This window comes from Podarcis erhardii (genome assembly GCF_964252035.2).
Source record: "Podarcis erhardii genome assembly, chromosome: 7".
Taxonomy (NCBI): Eukaryota; Metazoa; Chordata; class Lepidosauria; order Squamata; family Lacertidae; genus Podarcis; species Podarcis erhardii.
The window spans coordinates 5205452-5230025 of NC_138511.1; the positions used below are offsets into that span (position 1 = coordinate 5205452).

Below are 24574 nucleotides of genomic sequence, written 5' to 3' on the forward strand. Positions count from 1 at the left end.
AGGCATTATCCTTCTGGATTCCAGTTCCTGGAAGCTACAGAAGTGCTCTTGTGCTCAGGTCCCATTTGTGGGTTTCCCACAGGTGTCTGGCTGGCTAGTGTGAGAAGAGGATGCTGGACTAGATGGGCCACTGGCCTGATCCAGCAGGCTCTTATGTTCTTAGAGAGCTTCTTTAGCCCTGGGGAATGTGCTCAGAGCAACACTTAAGTGGCAACTAGTCAACAGACTTTTAGAAAGTAAAAATAGATCCAATTCACTCCATCGGCTCAAGACTTGTGCAGAGCTACTGGTTGATTTGGATGGACATGGAAGATGCCGATGGAAAACAGGCTGTTGAAGCTCAGAGGTACAGCACCTACTTTGTATACACCAAGTCCTCCCAGGTCTATCCTTGGCATCTTCATGCAAGGCTGGGAGTGCCCCACACCTGTAACCCAGGAGAGCCGCTGTCAGTCAGTGTAGACAATACTGATATGCCAGTGGTCTCATGGGCATTAAGGCAGCATTCTATGTTCCCATGCCAAAACCACATACACCTGGTTTAAAACTTCTTGTCGTTAGGGCAATAGCTTCCTTGCCTCTCTCCATGACAGGCAAAGCCAAAGAAATGAAAAATCATAAACGGCTTCATAGCAAATTTGCATAATCAGCTTTTTCTTGTCACAACACATGAATTGCTCCAGTACACAGTTGTAATTTGTTGCTGACACAGAGAAGGGTCGATTTCTGTGGGTCACTTCACAAGTAACAGGATATCTCTGAGGCATCCTTTCAGTCTTTCAAAGTCCTATATCCCTAGTCTCACCTTCGTAACTTTTGGAATGATGTTCCTGCCAGTGGACTGACCTTTTTTAGGTCTTGATGTGATAGTATGAGAAGGTGCAATACACGACTGCATTGCTGATGAGCAGCAAGGAAACTAGCGCTGCATTTCCACTTAATCCCCAGGACTTAAAACCACCTTTGTTTTTGGAGAGAGTAATGTGCATGGGGCACGTGACAGATGTTCCACACGAACAAAAAAACCCAAATTGCTCTAGCGGAAGGAGGTTTTGTCCCATTCAGTCCCAAAAAGGATCGACTCATGAGGTTGTCGTACCAACTGGTTACCTTTATTGGTGCTTTGGTTCTAATAAAAACACGAGCTTTAATTAAAAGCATCAGTAGCTATGTTTAACAGGCCAAACTGGCCACAGAGCAAGACCAAAGGGGTCTTCATGCACAATTTCATCCCACCCCACCCCCCAGATACAGCCGCCTGAAACTCTCAGCTGCCAAGCCAAGAGGTGCTCTCTCATTTTAGCACTGGATCTCCTCAACACAACCTGGATGTCTCCTTTCTGCTCCACATGAAGCTTCTTAAAAAGACATCACATGCTTCAATGCACAGAATGAGAGGGCGGGAAATGCACCCAATTTTTCACTTGCACAGAAGTGGTTCCTTGAGGATATTTATATACAACATCAAGCTTCACTTGCGATTCATTCTACTTTGCATTCTTTGAGTACAGTGAAAGCAGCAGAATGCTCTCACTGTAGAAGTAGGTACCCTGGGTGTTTACCAATGACCCACTTCAGGACAATTCAGCTTATGGTGCCTGTATCTGGAAGGAGAACACTGGCACACGCCTTTGCTTCACACGGAACACAATCGAAGGCAGTAGTGCACCTGTATAGCAGGCATGTAGGAATGTCATCTCCCCCGCCAGCCTCAACGATAAATGAAGAAGTTGAGACTCACAAATTAGTACATTCTAGGTTGTGGAAGAAAACCAAGCCAATGATAAGTTATTTAAAAAAACTGAGAATATGTAGGACAGATGCATGTGCATCTTCAACTCCCCCTCCTCTCCTGAAAACCAAACCTTTTGTGTTATAAGATGTTAAACTTTACTTTCTAATCTACTTTTACAGGTGGTTTCAAAGCCTTTCATGCCAAAACAAAAGCATGTTAGACACTCTGACCTGAGATGCACACACACACACTAATGTCAGGTATTCAAGTTCTATTCAAGGGTTTCCCAAAGGAAAGCTCCATTTCCTCCCCACCACCCTGGAAACATATTAGTGAGAAGTCGGCAGCTAATAGGCGCTTCTCCAAATCCAGTGACGAAATCAACCAAGAAAACCAACTGATTTACGGTTGGCACAAGCAGATCCTGTTTCTGCTTTGAACAACTATAAATGAAACATTTGGGGCTACCATCAGTTTGACAAAGGGAGTAGAATAACTCCAGCCAGAACTTGAGCCAGTAGCTGTTGAATGTTATCAAGCCAAGGAGGAGAAAACAAAACAAGATGCATAAAAATATAGCCTTCCTTCACTCTGCAGGTGCCAGAGATGCAACAACACCACTGACCCAGAGCCTGACAGTGTCTGCTTCCAGCAGCCTGAAGCTGCATTCGGTAGTGCCAGAGGAGAAAAAGGCACGTTGGCAGCAGAGCAACACACTGCACAGGTGGCACACACAGGGCCCCAAGAAAGCATTCAGGCCCCACTGAGGATGCAGAGTTCCTGCCCCAGCAACAAGTATTTTGGATTGGCTTCACTCAACGTGTCAGTGGAGGTACTGCAGGGGCTCATGTGCCACAGTTACCTGTAAAAGGGTCAAGGCTATGGTGGCCCTGCTGGTTTTGCAGGGCCACCTCTGAAAGGCATCTGGCAGCACCAAAGGAATGGCGGGGATGTGTGTGAAGAGAAAAGGAGAGAGACTTTTGCCATGAACATCCCCACTGGGAAAAAGAAGATCACCAGAATACAAGTGGCACACAAAATTGCTTTACAAAGTTGCTGAGCCTGGCTTCCAATGGCAAGATCACTGCCCTCTTCCAAGATGGCACAGGAGAGGGAGGAGTTATAGAGACAGGAAGTGACCAGCTGAACTAAGGTCCCAAAGGCATCCCTGCAATCTTCATCCTTTCCAGTTTGCAGAATGAAAAGGCTTGGGCTGCCAACTCTGAGCGCGGGGTTGGGGAGCACTCTCCTTTAAGCATAGTCTATCTGAATAGGGCTGCAGGTCCCTTCACCTTTGTGATCCTGGCTGGGCATGCTGGCCTTCCCCTCCTTGCTGTCATTGCTGCCAGACTCCAGGGACTTGGCAGAAGAGATATAGTCCTTCACTTCGATTTCCATGTTCTTGGCTTTCAAAGCTGCCATGTGCAGTTTTTCCAGGAAATCTGGCATGCCTGAAAAGGAAAGAAAGGAGGAATAACAGAGAAGTCAACCCATATCAAACTCTCAGCATAAAAGGATTACATACTTTTGCTAAGGCCATGAATCCAGACAAGAAAAAGGTTCTGTAGATGGGCAGGTCTCAGGTCTGGGAACTGGTAGGTCAGCCAGTTCTAGATGGGGTTGAATCCTGCCCCTCCCTCACAAGGAACAGATGCACAGTTCCTTGAGGTGTTCCTTGAGTCATTCGTCACTTGAGACTGAGGTGGCCTCAGTGGCTAGGTCAGCTTTGGCTGCTGCACCAACTATGACTATTCCTGGACAGAGAAAGCTTAACCAAAGTTATCCCCATGCCCTGGTAACTTCCACACTGGAGTACTGCAATGTGTTCTATGGGGCTTCTGTTGAAAATGGTCAGAAAGCTGCGACTATGAGGTCGGAGCTAAACAATACAAACTGAGAGCGTTTGCAGATGACCTGGTACTTACATTACAGGAACCCGAAGCTAGTACGAAAAGGGTTTTGGAATTAATACAAGAGTTTGGTCAGGTGGCAGGATTTAAACTGAATAAATTAAAAACAAAGGTATTGGAGAAAAACTTAACACCTTTTGAAAAAGAAAGGTTTCAGAATGAGACAGGGTTAATTGTGGTCAAGAAAGTGAAGTATTTGGGAATAAATATGACAAATAAAAATCTGAATTTATTTAAAGATAATTATGAGAAAATTTGGATAGAAGTGAAAAAAGATTTAGAAACTTGGTCAAATTTGAAGCTTTCCTTGTTGGGTCGAATTGCGGTCATAAAGATGAATGTATTGCCAAGAATGTTGTTTTTGTTTCAAACATTGCAAATTATAGATAAGATGGACTGTTTCAAGAAGTGGCAGAAAGATATATCTAAATTTGTCTGGCAGGGCAAAAAGCCCAGAATAAAATGTAAGATTTTAACTGATGCAAAGGAAAGGGGGGGATTTGCCCTGCCAGACTTTAAACTTTACTATGAAGCGGCAGCATTCTGCTGGCTGAAGGACTGGCTACTTCTTGAGAATACAGACATTTTGGATCTGGAAGGTTTCAATAACACTTTTGGGTGGCATGCATATTTGTGGTATGACAAGGTTAAAGCTCATAAAGGTTTTAAAAATCATATTGTCAGGAAAGCACTATTTAATGTCTGGACTAGATATAAAGACTTGCTGGAAAATAAAACTCCATGGTGGTTGTCGCCAATGGAAGCGAAAGCTGTTAAGAAGCTTAATATGGAGTCTAAATGGCCGAGATATTGGGAAATTTTAGAATATGAAGGGGACAGACCAAAATTGCAGAGTTTTGATAAATTAAAAGGGAAAGTGAGAGATTGGCTTCATTATTATCAAATAATGGAGGCCTTTAAGATAGACAGGAAAACCGGCTTCCAGGTGGAAAAATCAAAATTGGAGAGTGAGTTGTTAAAAGCCAGTACTAAAAATTTGTCAAAAATGTATAACTTGCTGCTGAAATGGAATGCACAAGATGAAAAGGTTAAATCAGCAATGATTAAATGGGCTCAGGACATTGGTCATAACATTATGTTTGCTGACTGGGAAAAGTTGTGGACCACCGGGATGAAATTCACGGCATGTAATGCCTTAAGAGAAAATGTTATGAAAATGATTTACAGGTGGTACATGACCCCAGTCAAGCTTGCAAAAATCTATCATTTGCCCGACAATAAATGTTGGAAATGTAAAGAAATTGAAGGAACATTCTTTCACCTTTGGTGGACGTGCCCAAGGATTAAGGTTTTCTGGGAAATGATCTATAATGAACTGAAAAAGGTACTTAAGTACACTTTCCCTAAGAAACCAGAGGCCTTTCTCCTGGGCATAGTTGGCCAATTGGTGTTAAAGAAGGATAGAACTTTCTTTATGTACGCTACAATGGCGGCAAGAATACTCATCGCAAAGTACTGGAAGACGCAGGATCTACCCACCGTGGAAGAATGGCAGATGAAGGTGATTGACTACATGGGACTGGCAGAAATGACGAGCAGAATCCGAAACCAGGGAAGAGAAACAGCGGAAGAAGATTGGAAAAAATTTAAGGACTATTTAAAGAACTACTGTAAAATCAATGAGTGTTAAAATGATGTTGGATTAGAAAATAAGCAGTTACTAGCGGTAAAGGATAAGTTGAAGAAAATAAGTAAGGTTAAACTTAAGGTGAAAATAAGGGAAGGATTTGCTGAATAATTGATTAAAAATTGGAATACAGAAAGGGGAAGTATGAGGAAGTCGGGGAAGTAAACTATAAGAAAATAAGATTTTTAACATTGTAATTTGGTTGAATGTTAAGAAGGATGCTAGATTATAAAAAATTGGCCACCACTAAATTAGATTTAAATTTGATGATAAGTGAGACTAAAGAAAATATAAAATTTTTTGGGAAGAATTGCTAGATTATATTTGAATGAGTGGATATGAGATTGTAAACAAGTTGATAATTTGTTTGGGAAAAAAACTTTTAATGATGTAAATGGGAGCGGGAGATGTGAGGGAGTCCAAAGAAGTGATGAAACTATGTTTGTGACAGAAGTAAGATTGTTTATTATTTGTGCATTTATATTTAAAAACTTTAATAAATATTTATATATAAAAAAATATATAAGAAAATAAGATTTTGAAATTATACTTGTTTTTTTTTGTAGTGTCTAATGTATTGTTTTGTTTTATTTTTGTTGTCATAAAAATTATGGAAACTTTAATAAAAAATTTATAAAAAAAAAAGAAAGCTGCGACTAGTACAAAACACGGCTGCACACAGCACCAATTTTGATCAGACTGGATGCCTATCATCTTCCAGGACAAAGTTACACTGCTTATGTTAGTATTGAAAGCCCAAAACTACCTGGGTCCCTAGAACATGAAAGAATGCCTGCTCCCATACTGCCTAAATATTAAGATTTGTGGGGAAAGCCCTGTTAGAAGCGCCCTCACCCAATGAGATACCTGGGGTGGTGATCCACAGTTGGGCTCTCCTGGTGGTGGCCCAATGCCTCTGGAATGACCTGCCCTCTGAAGAACCATGACAGTGTCATTGTTTCATTCTCAGCTGAAGATGTACCTCCCTGCTCAGGCTTTTGGGGGAAAGGCAAGGCACACTGGTTTGGACTTTTATTGCTGCTGCTTTATTTGCATGGAAATTATACCGGCTGTTTTTAATTTTATTGTTTAATTTTCCACCCTGGGACCATTAGGTGACAGGCAAATTATAAACACGGAGCAGTAAGTAAATAAACTTTTTTTAAAAAAATCTGTTCCTAAACCCCATGGTTGTGCCTCTCAGAGCACTTTGTTCTGGGACTCACTGAAGGCCTGCCTGTGCCATCTTCCCTGTGTAAGACAGTAACATCAGCCATCGGCAGATGACTTTGCCATGTGGACATGCGATACCCATGGCATCCACAGCGTGTGGCGTCTTTGGTGCTTTAAGAAATGGAGGGAGGCGTTAAGCCCAGGCAAACTCAAGGGCAAATCCCACAAAGTCTGTGGGCAGTTGCTTCCACATAAACCTGGATATGACTGGTACTTTTAAAAATTTATATGCAGTAATTCAATAGGCAACATGAGTATCTCCTGTGAAAGCATGTAAGGGTTCAGGAATCATCTTTCTAAAACACAAGGAAACAGCCCTCAAACAAAAGGACAGTGACCAGCAGTGCTGCAGAACAATGCAGCCCTACGAGCCATCATGCTGGATCAGGACCTTTGATCTTAGGATCTAAAGGACTGCTTATGTCAGGAAGATGCTGGTACCAAGGAATCCCCAAGGAACACAGCAGTCACTTCAAGTCAAACCCCTTTGAATGGCCCAAAAGGCAGCATTTGGCAACCTGGTGCCCTCCTGATGTTTTAGACTGCACCTCGCCATCAGTCCCTGCCATTACAAAGGGAGTATTTTGTCACTGATAATTTAATCCATGCCTCTGGCAGGGAAAGTTATCAGAGATGGCCTTCTTCAGCATCCTGATTTGAAAAATGAGAACTTTTTGATCCCATGGCAAGCATTACACATCTGCTGGCAGAGAGTTCCTCTGGTCAACAAGGTTTTTTTGCTTGTTAAACCGAGAGATCCCAATGCAGTGACTCACCACTGGAGACCATCCAGCTGACACAGTACCGGGGGAACACTGTCTGCGGGTTGTCACTGTATGTTAGCAGGTAGTCAAAGCCATTCTGAAAAGAGAAAGGGAGTTAGCAGGCCCTTCCTGCGAGGTCGACCAGCAAGGACAACTCCATCCCTTTATTCACTTAATTTCTCACATACACTTCTACATAAAGCCATGGAGAACAAATGAAAAACACAAACCAAAGCAGAACCGCTAGAAAGACTAAGGCAGCATGGAAATATTTAACAGAAGAAAAACCACACTCCAGGACCACCAAACTCAAGGTTCTAATGGGCAAAGGCAATTCTTGGGGAACCTGACTTCTCAAAAACTTAGCACCAACACAAATAGGTAGCCAATCTGTAATCCATTTGGCAGGGGCTGCTAGCTTTTTGGAACCTGTGCCATACTTGCAAACTGAATAACCTGTCATAGGCCTCAAGCAGACACCACACCCCGTTTTCTTGGGCTGCAGCTAACTGCTTCTTTCAAGACTAATTTTAGTGGGGATAGGGACCTCTATGAGTCCCAGAGAAAGCAGCAGTGGGTGCCACAGTGACCACCCTGCAGTACAGAACTGATGTGTTCTGCTTGGATCATTTGGAAATGGCATAAAATGTTTAAGGGAACTATGTATGTTAAGGAGGCTAGCTCCCATCTGGCCTTCTGAGGTGCAAGAAAAGTTTATGAGCATGGCATTGCCTCATGCAACAGCAAGACTAGACTTTATACACAGGCTTTATCCACCTGCAAATCATCTGACATCACATGATTCAAATTTCAAGCCAGCAGCAGGCACACATTTGCCCCAAAAGGGCACGGTAGGCTTAACTGAGAGGGCCCAGAAGCCAGATGTTCCCAGTCCTGGAGTATTTTTATAGTATTGTCCATCCTGACAGCCAATAACTATGCAGGGTCTCGGGAGGCAAAGAGAGGCTCCCGCTAACAATGCTTCCTGACTGAAGCCCTTTTAACTAGAGGTACCAAGGTATGAATGTGGGATCTTTTGCATTCAAGGGACTGTGCTGCAATAGCTCCCTAAATAGTAAAAGCTCGGCAGCCAATCAGAAGTTGTGGAAGCCCCGTCAGATGTTCAGATTCCAAAGAATGTTCGCAAACCAGAACACTCACTTCCGGGTTTGCAGTGTTTGGGAGCTAAAATGTCCGAGGACCAAGGCACGACCGTACTTAGTATCTAAGTATTCAGGGCAGACAAAAGAAAAGATATGTACAGTGTACACTTAAACAATAGAAACTACTCCCACAGAATGTAATGATGGCCATCAACTTGGACGGCTTCAGAAGAGGATCAGAAGTGGTGGTCCTATCCAGTGATTTTGGATAAAAGTATTTCACAAGGCTGAAATGATTACTAATCAAACAACTATTTAGATGTAAAGATTGCTCATTGGTCAATACATGATTCAGAAGCCCAAGACCTTACCCCAAAATATGTTTTTGTTCACACCATGACAGCAGCAAAAAGAACAATTTCCAAAACACAGCTAAATACTAAATTGATGGAAACTTGCTTTTCACAATTATAAGACCTGGTCCTCAAGGAAATTAACCAACAAGCTACAAGAATGAAGAAATGAGAAGATTTATGGTGTTTTATTAGTTGTGCTGTGACAAAAGAAAATGGATGCAGAGGACAAACATCTCATGGTGATCTATGGGAAGACATATTCATAAGATGGGCATTATGACTGGAATTGCTTTCATTCAGACATGACAGCTTGTACTCATCTGTGGGGGAGGAGGTTATTCATGTTGTTTATATTTGAAATTTAACAAAATGAAGAAAAGAGGATGAGACAAAATCACTGAGCATAAGGCTATCAATGGCTACTAGCCACACTCACTATGCTCCACTGTTAGTATGCCACTGAATAGCAGTTGCTGGGAATCTCAAGTGGGGAGCATGCAGTTGTGCTCAGGTCAGATCCGCCTTTCGTGCTTCCCATAGGAGGCATCTGGTTGGCCGCTGTGGGAACAGGATGCTAGACGAGGTGGGCTAATCTTATGCAGTGGTGCTGCACCACAGGCCCATAGAAAATTAACCACCCCTTTCCTACCTTTGTAGGAATTCAGATCAGCCACAGTGTTCTAGGTGAGGGGACCTTCCAAATGCATTTTCATACTCTGAGGCCTTGATATGAGTCTCTCCAGAAGTCATCCAATACAGGGTACATTCGAAGTTAGACTCAACACAGTTTAAAAAACTGGGTATTTTAATTCAATGACTACCACTTGGTTCAGTCTCGCCTCTTGGGTAGATAGTTCTGGAAAAACCACCCAAACCAACTTTCTCCTGTAAAAGTTGGGCACTCACCTCATCAAACGAACTGTGAGGGCGGATAACCATTTGAGATTCATAAGTTTGAACACGGACAAATTCGGGATCTTCAGGGACACTTGGGTGTTCAACCGCTCTGGCAACCAAACAGGAGAAAGGACAAAGATTTCACGGGGAAAAACTTCAAAATTCCCCTCAGCTCTATGTGCAGAATTCATCACAGTTAAATAAATATTATAATCTGAGTAAGAATATCTATGTCCCACCTTTCCTCAAACTGGGACTCAAGGCAGCTTACACAAGTTAATGTAGATAAAATATGAAAAGCTAAATACATATAAAAGGTAATAATTAAAAATAATTAAACTGAAACAGAATGGAAACAAATATATTAAATAAACAAACAAATAAACAAATATATTAAAATATTGCAAGTTGAACGTATTCCACAGCTCAAAGATTTTTAGAAGAGTAGTGAGGAAAGTTCATCTAAACCAATCAAAAAGTATTACAATATAAATATATCTCAAAAATATAGGTATTATCAGGTGCAACCAGCTGTAGGGCAAGTAGATGATACCTCCAGATGCAATTTTCATGTCTTCATCTCCTTTCATTTCCCAGCATTTCCCCCCATAACCTCTCCAAACCTTGAGGACAGAATTATGCAAAGTAAGTAGCTCTATAGAGAAGTTTAATTTGCAGAATAAATGCAGCTGTATCTTCCACTTGGCCCAGGATCCCTTACCGTGACACAAGCACCATCAAATTGTTCTCCTGGTCCACACTGTACCGTCGCACATACACATAGTCCCGTGAGTACATTGGATACTGAAAGGAAGAAGACACAGCTGTAATCCTGGAGCAGCTGCCATCAACACACCAGTGTCATTATATGGAAGCCAGAGAAAGAAAAACTCACCGGAAAATGAGTTACCCAGTGAATAACCTCTGATCCAGTGTCCTGGTCTCTCTCAATTACCTCCAGTTTGATGACTAGTGAGTCCCATTTCTTTCTATATTCTGTATCCAGCTAGAAGATAAGAATCCAGAAGAGTTCCCTTGAGATGATCCTACAATTTGTTTCTTACTTGTCGAAGTGCCAACTAAGAAATGATGAAATACTGTGACAATTCACTAAGAGGCAAGATGGGTTTTATGCCTCCTGGTTTAATCTGCATTTCAAACACCCAGGGGAGGCAATGAAGCGATGTCACTTGAGCTTGCTGCACCAGGTGGAGAAGCTTGTCCCAAAGGCCCTCACCTCGGCTACGAAAGGTATTAACTCTGAGTCCAGTTTCCCTTTATTTCCAAGGAATGCAAATTGAGATCACTGCATTCTGGTGCCCTTGACACTCCCCCTAGTAGTCAGACATCTCAAAGAACAGGAACAGCAGCAAGAACAGGGGCATTCAAAACACAGTATGAGTTGAATCTTCATTGCACCAGCCTTTGCCAAACTGGAGTCCTCTAGAAGTGTTTTGGACTACAATTCCCATCAGCTTCAACCAGCACAAAATGGACAGGAGGTGTAGTCCCAGGGCACCAGGTTGGTGAAGGCTACATTAGAGACATCATTCACTCAGTGAGGGGCATGGAAGAGAGATGAAAATACTCACTTGCACATTGAAAAACTGCCTAGGTGTCACATCTGTGTATGTCCCAAAGACTACAAAGGAACGACAAGACATAAATTGTTAATGTTCTATATGATGGTTTTTCTACAGTATACTGCATTTATGTTTTTGTCAAAATGTAAGTCTAATGCAACTAATAAGTTTAACAATAAGTGACTAACAAGTTTACTGCTGGCAGTGATAATACTACTACTATGATTAATGCATGGATTTCAGTTACTCTGTACATGCTAATCTCTTTGCTTCTCATCAAGCGAGTCTCCAACCCCATCCTCCCATGAAGATGACATCTTTTTTTCTTGCTGTTTACAATTCTGATGTGTGTTTACATGGTGCCCATAAGCCAGTACCACTTTTCCAATTCATGTCCATCTGCAGACTAACTCTACAGCTACCAGCAAACATGTAAACCATGCATCATCTATGGTGTTTCCCCTGAACAATCAGGTGTCCACACCAAATTTCCTCACTCTGCTTGCCTTCTGGTGAGAAAAGCTACCCACAGCCTCCAGCCTGGCTAAGAAATAAACTGCAGGTGTCCCTCCTGCCATTTCCTTCCTTATCCAAACTGCAGCACAAGTAAGGGTCTCCCTGGAACTCTCCAGCAAGCAAGGGGCTCAAGGAATTGGGGGCAAGGACAGAGGGGTACTGCATTTCCTGTGCATTTCTCTCCCCCCCCCCCCCAAATACAGAGACTTTTGCATTTGTTTCTGCTGGTTAAAAAAAAGGCCGTGAACCCAGCCCAGGTTAAAAATAACTGTTTTTATCCCCTTTTTCAGTCTGTGTTCTTCTGAAAGCCCCTTAACAAGTTTGCTGTTGTTTTTTCAAGTGTTCTTGCCACACAAATGGGCTTCCAAGTAGGAAATCCAGGAAGCAGGAACTACCTCGGTACTGATACAGATGAGTCCCTCCAATTGGGCGCCGCCATAGCTTGAAGTGCTTCTTGTCCATCACCATTTCCCAGCTCTGATCCCTGGAAACAGAACCTGCATCCTTTGGCTCCTGTGTCTGGCTCATTCCTTTGTTACTCTGGAACACATTGATTTCTTCCATGCGTTTCATCTCTTCTGCAGACCTTGTGATGAAAGGAGGACAACAATCATCAGTTAGGGCATGCTCAGTCTGATTCAACCTATCAGGACAGCTTAGATTACCATAATCATCCGATTCTTTGGTTTAGAACTGGGATGGGGAATGGGATGGCATTTTTATGAGGGCCAATGTTGTGTGGAAGCTGCAAGCAGGATGTAGGCATGAGCAGCACCAAGTCCACAATTGTGTTGTGTAATAACACCCATTTCCAGTATTATCATTTATTTCATTTAAGAATCCCTGATATCCTTGCCCATCTTGGAAAATATTCAACAGAGCTAGTTATGGGGTGGCTTCTAATACCTGTTTAGTTATTTTGCATATTTATTGTAGCACTGGTGTCCAAAAGGGTTGAATTTTGGGGAAATCCCACACGTGGAGATATGTACCAATAGAGGTGCAGCCTCTCCAGCATTTTGGTGAGGTTCCTGGGTGTATCAGCAGCAACTTACATGGTGTTATGTAACATCTATAGGTAAGTTTCAAGGTGAGTTCCCTTCTTTTGGCTGAGATGGATTTAAAGGGAGGTTTAGACCACAGATTAGTTCATTGGGTAGAGTTTCTTTTGTAGCCTATGTCATACTCCCATTGTTTTTTGATTGAGATGAGGGGATTTGTGGGATTCTGGAGCAGTCTTTGTACATTGTGGATGCCACCCCCTTGCCATGTCCCTCTATTGTCAGCAGAAGGTTTTCAAAGGTGGTCAAAGGCTTAGTGGCTGCTGTTTTTACTGCTGGGTTGTTTAAGAAGCATGCAGTTGGCAGTGTGTTAGCCCAGGCATTTGGGTGTCCCCTAGTTTGTCCTGTATTTCTTGTGTCAGTATGGGTTTATTATTTTTGTAGAAGCCTGTTAGGCAATATAAGCCTTTGGTTCGTCAAGTTTTGTTAAGTTTTGGACTGTGTGATGAAATAGTGGATGGTTTTCCTAAGTTTGTTTTGGAGGAATGGGTATCCTGTGGTGGGAGCGTTTTCAATCGTGTCTATCCAGTGTTCCAAACTAGCTGGGCACCACCCTTTGTGCCTAGCATCTCCACCTGCTTGGCTGCAGTGAGGTGGTCTGCTGGACATAGCGGCAGCGAAAGATGTGCGTCTTTTGCTGCCATGCTATCCATGCGAAACACCTGACTCACCCAGCAGCGCAGCAGCAAAAAGACATTTCTTTTTTGCAGCTGTGCAAATCAGGAGTTTTGCAAGGTAGCAAAAGATGTGTCTTTTGCTGCCACGCTGCCCTGCAGACCCCCTGATTCACCCGGCATCAAAATAAATAAAATATAATAAAAAATATTTTTGCTGCCAGGTGAATCAGGTGTTTTGCAGGGTAGTGCAGTTGCAAAAGATGTGTCACAAAATCCTAGGTAGAAGGATTACTAAGTATTGGAGGGGTCATACCCTAACAGTAGGACACATGCTTTGCATGCAAAAGATCACCGGTTCAATCCCTGGCACTTCCAGCTAGGGCTGAGAGAGAATCCTGTCTGAAATCATGGAGAGCCACTACTAAGCAGTGTAGAAAACACTGAACTAGAGGGAGCATTGGTCTTGACTCTGTGGTTGCTCCCATGATCCTATGACACTTGGACAAGATAACTCTTGCCCAAATCTTATTCACTTCAATGGAGTTTGCACAGCTCCATCCTGGGTTGCTGGGCCTCTGCACTAATTTAGTCACACCTAGCTCTTGTACAGTTCTATCCTCAAGGATAAAGGTATTTTTTATTTAGGTACTTAAAGGCTGCCTTTCAGGGTTGCTCCACTCAAGGCAACTCAAAACACAATCCAGAATACATTACAAACTGTTAAAAAATGAAAGCATTATACAGTAACACATCTAAAAGAGATATTGTCAGAGAAGTATAATATCAAGAGAACATACACATAAATGCATGCAGCAAAAATAGCAAACTAAAACGACAGTGGCAGATAACTACCAGTTTAAAGTAATCCATGTAGGGGCCAAATGTAGCTACTTAGAGAGGGAATTCCATAAGCATGGGGCCACTACTGAGAAGACTGCATCTCTAGCACCTGGCAATCTAATACTTTTTAGCAGAGGGCCCAGAATTGAAGCTTCATAGAGGTTTTATTACATAATGTGTTTGTTTGTTTGTTTGTTTGTTTGTTTGTTTGTTTGTTTGTTTGTTTGTCTGTTTGTCAGTCATTCATCAGCTGTGTAATTCTCACAGCCCACCAAAAACAAGTTGATGATGGCAGCAAAGGAAGACACTGATACTATGTTATTTTGGAAGCTGCTAGAAAAGATAAGAAGAGTACAGCTGCTTAATCTTGACCTGGTTACTAGAGACAGAAGCCTTAACAAAAGCAAGTGCTATCATCCAGCTGGTTTCAGATGGCCTCTTGGGACACTGCAACTTGAGCATGATTACACAAAGGATGAAACATTTACACAATGCTTAAACATGCAGAGAGCTGAAGTCAGCAATACAGTCATACCTCGGGTTAAAGACACTTCGGGTTAAATCTTTTCAGGTTGCATCCCTCGGCGACCCAGAAGTAACAGAATGGGTTACTTCCGGGTTTCGCCACTTGTGCACGCACAGACGCTCAGAATGACGTCACACGCATGTGCAGACGCGGCAAATCGCGACCCGCGCACGCGCAGACGCGGGTTGCGTTCTGCTCATGATGCGAACGGAGCTCCAGAATGGATCCCGTTTGCATCCAGAGGTACCACTGTATGCTAATATCTGAAAAGGTTACCCAGAAGATTCCTTTAGACTGGGTCAAGAACAGGTTTTCCAACACATTGATAAACAAGTTCCTCTCTATAAAAGCTGAGAGCATGTCAAAAGATTAAACACTATTTATGGTGAGTTTGAGTAGTTAGCCTCATTGCAGTACAAAAAGCTCTTACCAGCCACCCCCCCCCTTTACAGGCACATACTTGAAGACTGCAGTCCATCTTGATGTTAGGAGGCAGGGTAGCAAAAAGCCACTCACACCAGCAAACTAATGAAGCTGAAATTTCATTGAAATTTCCCAATTCAGCTGTAAGTCCCAGAGGCCAACCAAACATGCTTCCAAAAGGCTAAAGCTGAGCACTTTTGCAGAGTCTGCAGTAGGACATGCTAAAACTCTGTGTGTGTGTGTGTGTGTGTGTGTGTGTGTGTGAGAGAGAGAGAGAGAGAGAGAGAGAGAGAGAGAGAGAGATTGCATGCCAAACATGCACCATGAATAGCTAGCTTCCTTCACGCTTTTAATCTCTGAACCAGATTCATGAATGTAATCATTAAGAGGGTGCTGCCATCAAATCTTTGAAGAACACTAGGGGTCACAAAGGGAGAGAGAGTCCACCACACAGATGTCTGACACACAGAGATGTCTGATGCAGGCACTTTGCAGCATCTTGGGGTCCAAGAGGAAGAGGGGGGTCTGGAAGGCAAGCCAGCCATTCCCAGGTTTTTACCTCTAGGTTGTTGTTGGCATCCGTCTGCCTCAAGAAACAATGGAAGAGTGCACCATCTGGGGTAAAGTCAAACCGTTGGAGTTACAGTGCCTGTTGTGGCTGCAGAGACCAATACGGGAGAGACATGTTTTGCAAGAGAATTAGAGATAAATTAGAGTGATGGGTCTATTGTTGGTTATTGACTTAATGAATCACTGGTGGACGTAATGATTTCAATGTTTTTATAACAGTTAAGTCACTTACAGAAAACTGTTGTTAAGTGGCATATTAAATACTTTTAGAAATCAGTGCGAAGGCAAGTCAAGAGAGGGCATGGGAAGCCATATTTCTGGTTGCAAAGATAGTTTAAACTGAAAATAAACTGCACCTCTGCAAGACAAACGGCAAAATCCCCTCAAACTGGGATTTAAGGGGAGGAATTGCCAGCCCTATTTTACTGCCCTTATTGGGAGAATGAAGATGGTTCAAGGATAGTCCAGCTCCAAGGGCCTTCTGGCGGCTCCCTCACTGCAATAAGTGAAATTACAGGGAACCAGGCAGAGGGCCTTATTGGCAGTGGCGCCCTCCCTGTGGAACACACTCCCTTCAGATGTCAAGGAAATAAAGAACTACACAACTTTTATAAGACACCTGAAGGCAGCCCTGTATCAGGAAGTTTTTAATGTCTGGCATTTTATTATGTTTTTATATGTGCTGGAAGATGCCCAGGCTGGCTGGGGCATAAATAATAAAATTATTATTACTACTCCTACCACCATCATCTCATCATCCCCAAGAGATATGCAGACTATCCTGTTCCCACAATATCATCTGCCACTTAACAGCTGCAAAAAGTTTCCATTGACAGTGCAGTTGGTTTTACAGGCTACTAAACACATCATCCAAGGAGGATTCTCCTAGGTTGTTTTTGCTGCTGTTGAAATACTGTAAACCAGACTCCATTTTTTTTATCCCAGATACTAATCACTCACCCCATCTATCGTGATCCACTCTTTACCATAATTAGCTAAATGCTTGCAAGCGTACTCATACACACACAGCTACTCATGACAAGAGTTAATAGAACAATTCTGATCCCAAATACCCAATCAGAGGAGTAAAACTCCTTCCTATCTAGTGCTCAAATAAAGAGGTTGACTAGGATGGTTGCAAGGGAGGGGAACACTTGTGAAGTCCAAAGAGGCCCCAACATGGCCCAATGTTTGTGGAACATTATGGAGTCACCTTTTGGGAAATCCTGCCATTCCTCCCCACAATCAAACATCAAGTAAGCCACATTGCTCCTTCAGGACAACATTATTATTAAATGTGTACCCAAGCTCCCCATACATGACAGCTAGCACACACAATGTATCCCCTAACCCTGCCCTCCAACAACAACAGAACAAAATAAGAGAGCAGCCACTAATAAAAATCTGCAGAAGGCAAACAATCACCCCCTCAAGTCAAAGACCTGCTTGAACAAAAAGCTCAATGTATGCCCCAGCTTGTAGTTTTCTATTGCAGCAGATGGCAAATCTGAGAGAGGACTTTCTCCACGGCAGCATCCTGTCTCTGAATTCCCTCTCCTAGTAGATCAGGCACTTTCCTGATCTGAATATGTTCAGGCAGAATTTGAAGACATTTTTATTTGCCCAGGCTTTTGGAAGGATAGGAACACTCAGGCAATTTGGATTTTAAAACCTGTCATTTTTATTATTATTTTGGAAACGGTCATCAGATGTTATGCTTGCAGTTTCCCGGGGCACCCATTTTATGGAAGAAACAGTTGCCCAGGGTGACGGACTGGGTTTCCCTTGGGAAGGAGTTTCAAACCCGTGGTGTAGCCGCTGTAAAGGCCCTATTATACATCCTCACTTCAAATGTTTGCAGTACACAGAGATCTTAGTGTCTCCCAAAAATCTTAGAAGCAAGGCACTTCCATACAGGGGAAGAGAATCCATCAAGTATCTTGATCCTAAGCCATTAGAGCCTTTAAAAGCCATAAAAAGCACTGTGATTTTTTCCTGGAAATGCCTCCAATGTCAGTTATATTATTCAAACAATAGAGTCATGTGCCCTCCAAAATGGACCCTGTCCTCAGCATTCAGGACCAACTAAAGTTTCCGAACACTTTTAAAGGGCAGACTCATAGTCATCCAAATGAGATTTAGTTAGGGTAATACCCTCCTTCACAAATTACAGTCTAGCCTTTGGAGATTAGCCATTTCCAAATACAGAGTCTGTAGTCTATCCTTCACTGCCTGTGGACAGCTGCACAGGGTGTTTCATTTAAAGATGCCCCGTTGAGGTCAGGGGAGATTCTCAACAGGTCTTATATACCCGCTACTAAATCTGGAATTGACCCCCCCCCCCAAAAAAAGTACAATACAGGCAATAATAATCCAAAATGCCACACATCTGAGCAGAACACTTCTGGTTTTTTAAAAAATAATGTACCAGGGGCTAAATAGTATAGTGAAGAAAAAAGTAGTAGATTTTAAAAGGAAAGTTAACTAGTGCTAAATTGTTAGGCCAACCAATCATAGAAACGTTTACTGGTGTTCAAAATATTGATATGTAGTTGTCATGGACTGGTTGGATGCAGAGAAGTGGTGGGAGGCCCAGTTGGGGAACCCCCACAGGAAGAAGGCTCAGAGCCAGGGTACTGGTGATGGGATGTGGACAGGTGGTCAAAGGGAGAAGAGGGAGATTGGGGGGAGGATGTGTCAGAAGCTGAAGAGGTAGCAGGGCTCAATGAGCAAGTGGAGGCAGGCTGGTCCTGCTGTGATCAGCCCTCTTCCCCCCTGGTGTCCCAGAAGACGCAGAGAAATGAAGAGGGTGGATCATAGAGAAACAAGAGAAAGGAGCCTTAGTTTGCTGGGGAAGGAACCTTAGACAGCGGTGGAAAGGCAGGGATCTTTAGTCTTCACAACTGCCACAATTTGGGAAAGACCTACTGGGGAAAAGCCTGTACTGTTTTGGTTTCTTTGAATAGAGTTAACTTAACTGAAGCCGGGTGTTTTATTGCTGAACTATGCCTGACTCCGGCTCCTGACAGAAGTTTAGAAAACACAATTTCAGCTATTTGAGACTATGTAGGATGATGAAACCTCTGCACCTTGACTGTAAGCCATAAGCCATCACACCTATTACTACCCATCTATCACTTCTCTACTTATTATCACTTTTCTTGAGTATTTAAATATTCCTAGCCAAGGATGACTTATAATTTTTTTGAATACCAATTAACGGGAATGCCAACTTCAAACTGCAGCAAGATTACACACAGCCCTATTGTTCAAAGGACACTATAAAAGAATCACTGGCCAGTCCTCCAAGCCAGGAGCTGGTTCAGTCTTGCCCCACTGTTGTCCAGTAGACCCGGAAGAACTATTGTGCCACTAAAGGGACAAGGCTCCCCCTCCCCAACTCAGTCACAAGTTTCATTTGACAGAGAAAAAGATAAAGTTTGTACAGTCATCCATAGAGCAACAACCATTTATTTGGGAGGGAACCACGACGTAAATATTCCACCTCATCTGGCACTGCCTCCAAAAATACAGATCAAAGAAACTGAAATACTAATTTCAGAGCAAAACATGGAAACAGAAATAAAAGGAATATGCCAAGTTATCCACAAAATTAAAGAGCACACAATGTTTTCTGCCTATAATGGCCCTTAGAAGGAAAATTAAGACCCACCTTTTCAGCTCCTCTTCTTTGATCCTCTCCTCTTCCCACAAGAACACACCTGTGACGGCTGCCATCAGCTTGCAGGCACTGGTATAACGCCCTAGGAATTTGCGCCACAAGGAGCTGAAGAGGCTTTTGCGTGTTCTCTCAGAGTAGATGTTACTGTACAGCTGTCCAATCTGCTGAGCACGCAGGACCCTATGGCCGGTCACATAGCTGCACTGGTTGGCCAGCAGCGAGAGTAGGTTTTTCTGCCTTGGACATTGCTCTGTTCCTTTCCGTAGCCAGGTGAGCAGCCACTGGTACCTGTCTTTCAAGGACTTCTCATTTTGCCAAACAAGTTGTAGTTTCCCTTTGTAGCCGATGAAGCGGGCAGTATTCGTGCAGTAGGAATAAATGCTGGAGGGAGGCCTCCAATGAAGTGGGTGGAACATTCCTGCCAAGCCTCACGGACTTGGGAAGAGAGATCAGAACAGAAAATTAGTCACAAAAGATGCCAACAGAAGTCTTTCACACCTACGTGCTTAGAATATGCCCTACTAACTTTGCAGCTCTGCCGTTCCCAGGCTTTAGCCTCACGCTAGGCTTCCAAAAGCCACCAAAGGAACAAAGAAGCAAGTGTAGCCACATTGGAAAGTACCCCTACCTCCCACCAACAATCCATCAAAACCTTGACAGAAGACTTATTTACCTCACTAACATCAAATAGATGAAGAGCAACTATGGAATTTCAGTTACCTGAATGACAGTAATGCAATTTTTAAAAGCTCTCACCATAACAGACCCTTGCTTTGTTCAGTGTGAGTATGCATGATTTTTCTGTGTTACTGCATAGCAAAAAGTTTCTAAAAAATTATTTTGCCCTGCTGTGTTTTATAGATGAAATCACAAGCCACTTCATCCAATTAACATATAGCACAACCAAGAGGATTAGTGTGCTGTTATTCCCAAAGCACAATTGCCGTTACTATTTTAGTTAAGTCATTCTATTTATTTTAAAACAGAATTTACTCAGTTGCTTGAAATTAGACTAAGCAAGCTCATTTAGGCCAAAAGAGAAGGTGGCCAGGAAATTTATAATACACCAGCAGATAGGTCAATTCATGCATTGTTTGAATCTGTGGTATCTAACTTTCCCTTCTGTTCAAGCACAGTTTTTCTTCAAGTGGATACCAGGCAGATCCACAAGAAAATATACAAATTAATGATTAGCTTCTGTCAGCCAGCACAGTAATAGTCAACAGGAAGAATACAGAAAAGGTGGAGGAGGGGGATTAGTCTGAAAAGTGTCATTTTGAAAGCTTTGAGCAAGTAGCTTGTCTAAAAAAATATGTCTCCCCAAAAGCAGTAGAATCATTGATATGGCTTGCGGGGAAGAAATAGGATAAACACCACCAAACTACACAAATCAAATGAAAGGGGCAAATTGTTCACTGCATTCCTTTGCCAGAAATTCTGCTTATCAAACTGGAGACACACCCTCCCACAATTTTCCAGTGATTTGACCTCCTCTCCAATCAGAGAAGGAGCCAAAAATAAACAGGCTCTCTCCCAGCTCCACCTTGCTTTCACAATACAGCAAAACCTGGCAGGTAATCTGCATTAGCAGCATTAGCTTTCAGTCTTTCAAACAGCCTAAACTTAACAATCACCCAGCAATGACCCTGGTGCAGGACCATTAATAGTCACGCCTGTACTCTAAGCATGAAAGAGGAAGAAGTGTTTGACAGGCATCTTTTTGCACACAAGGCATTCTGCAGCAGCTGCAATGGAACACCCTCACCCAGGATTGCTTCAGGGTTTGCACAAGAATATTAAGGTAACAGATAAATGAGCAGCAATTGCTTTTCTCTTTCAGCTGCTGTAGCTGATCCCAAGCACAAACCTGTTAGTCCCTTAATGGCCAAGAAGTTTGTGGACAGGAGCAGGAAGCTCTGGGTGCAATCTTAAAACTGACATTCCTTCGCAATTCTGTGCTGACAAGCAGCCACTGATTCTTTGACAGGACCACAGTAAGCCATTTACAGCTCTAACCTACATTGTGAGTTGAATGGAGATTAGTCCCAAATAAGTGCAGCCTAATTCTTTCAGGTGTCACAGAAGATTAGACATTAGCATGCCTTAAGGTTACAGAAGCCCTCCAACCCATCCAGTCAGGTGCAAAGACCCTTCCTCCTGTAAGTCTTTTGAGGCCTTTTGTGCCTCCTGGACAGAGGGTAGTAAGCAACTAAATTCTACTCAGTGGAAACCCACTGAAATTAATGGAATAATGAAATTGAAATTAAAGGGGTCTACTAAGCATGACTGTTGGATACAGCCTAGATCATCCTGCCTGCAAACCACTAATAATCTTTATTTGGGCTACTCTGTTTGCTGACAAAGTTCTGAGTAAACAAAAACACCAAAAAATTGCTTTTCCCCAAATTCTTTACATGGAAATATTTAAATTTGCAAATTATTTATAAAGGCTTTGTGTTTACTGGCACATGAGATGGTTACAACAAAGAACGGAAGCGAAGAACAATATTCCTTAGGTGATAAAGCAAGTAAATAGCAAAGCTTCCTTCAGGAATCTAGGTCCAAATCTCTAGATCAGCCTTCTTAGTGGCATAGGAACTGCACCCAATTCACTACAGGAGAAAAAGAAATGCTACAGATTTTCAGAGTGAACCAGAAATACAGTACTTAATTACTGTGAAGGCTGGCAACAGTAACCCCTCCATGGGGGAATCCCTTGCAGATGACTGCAGCTCCTAGAGACAGGCAGTAAGAATGTATTTCCTCAGCAATGCCCAAAGAACCACCACCATGGTGCACCAGCAAAACCTTCATCTACCCCAGCTGCAGCAAAGCATGTCTGCCCCATACTGGTTTCTACAGCCACATCAGGCACTACAATTCCCAGAATGGTTTAACAACCAATCCTTCCCAGAGAACTCTAGAAATTGCACCTTTGCAAGGGGAATAGGGGGCCTCCTAAAAACTCTCAGCACACCTAACAAACTACAGTTCCCATAATTCTTTGGGAGAAACCATGACTGTTTTAAATCCTATTACAGCACCAGAAATGTACAGTGTAACTGTGGCCTTGGCCAGGTCCATTAATTTTAACAGGGGTCTACTCTAATGCCACCCTGCAACCCTAATCATTATTCTGTTTATTTACTGTATTTCTATACTGCCCTTCATCCAAGGATCACAGTTAGGGGTGTGTGATATATTGATATTTTGTCTCTTACTGGTATGAACTCCAGACTGAGATAAAGGTTTCATATTTTTTCACCTTGTAATGTCTTGAGATTGCACTGCCCAGCTGGCCTTGCAGACCTGGCAAGCAGGAAGCAGGGAGGTTGTACACTCTCCTTCCCGGGGGGGGGGGGGGGTTAAGCAGAGGTTGGATGACCATCTGTAACTAGGCACCATGTGGAACCTAGATTGTCTACCTGACTTTCTAAACTTGATCTGCACCAGTTCCTAATTTGTTACAGGGCCCAATTCAAGGTGTAACTATGGGTATATAAAGCCCTTAACAGAACAGTAATAGATTCTCCAGAAATCTTTAATGATTTAATTAAACGTGCTATCACTGCGTAATTTTCCATTTAATTACACGCATCAATTTTAGATTTTTATTCTTTTCAATATTTTTACTAGATTATTATAAGCTCCAACCTTATTTCAGATATATATCGAGATATCGATGTTTAGCTGGCATTATACCGTGATATCGAAAACCAGAAACTGTCCAGCCCTAGTCACAGTATAAAAGCACACAATATAGTGGCAAAATCCCGTGGCCCGCTAAGCAGCTCAACTCCGGCCCCCAGCGACGCACCCCCCTGTCGCGGCCGCGATCTGCGCTCTGGCCTAGGCGTGTGCGCGCATTCCCCTGAGGGGCGTGCCGAATGAGGCAAGAGGGCCGCGCACGCAAAGGCGCCACGTCTGGGCCAAAGGGGAGCAAAGAAGGGCGAGCCCCGCAGGCTGGGCAGGGAAGGAAAGAGGCCCAGGCCGCTTAACGGGGGGAGACGGGAGGGGCTTGGCTTGCCGGTTCTTCCTGAGGAGCCTCTTCCCGCCCGACTCGGGCCAGGGCCTCCCCGAGAATTCGGAGGGACCGACTCCCCAACCCTCCCCCGCCAGGAGGCGGGCGACCTTCAGCACCAACTCACCTGGCGACCCGCGCCCAGCGGCCTAGCGGACTGAGAGGCGACGCGCTCCGGGTGGCTCCAGCCTGCCGCCCTCCGCTTCCCCTCACAGCCAAGAAGCCCCCGCACGAGCGACACTCCGCCCGCCCGACCGCCCGCTGCGTCCCGCCCCCTGCCCTCTAGGCCCCGCCCGCCGGTCCTTCGACAGCGCCCCGCCATTGGCCGCTCCCTCACCGTCCTCGCCGTCCGGTTGGAGAAGAGGGGCATCCGTCTTCTTTCCGCAGCCAGCAGGTTAGGCTGCCCCAGCTCCTTCGTTTGATCTTGCTGTCAGCCGCCGCCAAGCCTCCTCTCTGCCTTGTGACCCGCTCAAGGGCGCCTTGGAGACAGCAGGTCCCCACTCGGGGCTGCCCCTCGCGATGCCTGCGTGGCTTGCTGGAGGACGAGCTGTGTTTTTGGTAAGGTCAGGCCACCGCCACCGACTCACATGTAGACACCTTTTCCCCTCACACCAAGCTTCAGAAACAAAGCCTCTTATCGCACTTAAGAACGGCGGAACTGCGCCGGGTATGAAAATCAGCAAGCGCTACCACCACCCTTTGCTAAATCTTCATGTACTGAGGAAACGTAAAACATGTCACCCTTCTGCATTGATTGATTGATTGATTGATTGATTGATTGCGTATAAGCGACCGAAAAGGCAGTGCAGGATAATGGTTGAGGCGGGACACCAGCGTCCCAATCCCCAGTCAGGGTTGGTGTAAGAACACGGCAGTCCCTTGCACGTCATCCTGAGCTCAATTATGAGTTAGGCAATTATGAGTTACTCAAGTTCAATTAATTAATGTTACTACGCTTCTCTTTCTCCTCCCTCTCCACCAGGTTCGGAGGCTAATATTTCAAAAACTTGGAACTCCTGCTAGGACCCGGAGCTTAGAAGCCACACACTTCCATTAAAACAAGGAGAACCTGCGACCCTCCAGACATTG

General features: G+C 43.7%; 1 protein-coding gene across 2 annotated transcripts; it reads right to left on the reverse strand.

Annotated features, from left to right (window-relative positions):
* Nucleotides 1–1090: 1090 nt before the first annotated feature.
* STARD7 (StAR related lipid transfer domain containing 7) lies at nucleotides 1091–24225 on the reverse strand. 2 transcript variants are annotated; one of them, XM_081870050.1, is made up of 9 exons: nucleotides 23823–24225; nucleotides 19456–19899; nucleotides 12141–12331; nucleotides 11239–11288; nucleotides 10542–10652; nucleotides 10368–10450; nucleotides 9656–9755; nucleotides 7303–7387; nucleotides 1091–3186 (listed from the first exon to the last, which is right to left on the reverse strand). In XM_081870050.1, the coding sequence occupies exons 2-9, from the start codon at nucleotides 19878–19880 to the stop codon at nucleotides 2987–2989; spliced, it is 1245 nt and encodes a 414-aa protein (XP_081726176.1). In that variant the 5' UTR covers nucleotides 19881–19899; nucleotides 23823–24225; the 3' UTR covers nucleotides 1091–2986. The 2 variants fall into 2 exon arrangements, with proteins under 2 accessions (XP_081726176.1, XP_081726177.1); XM_081870051.1 differs by lacking the exon at nucleotides 23823–24225 and adding an exon at nucleotides 23278–23505 and having other exon boundaries at nucleotides 19456–19891.
* Nucleotides 24226–24574: the final 349 nt, after the last annotated feature.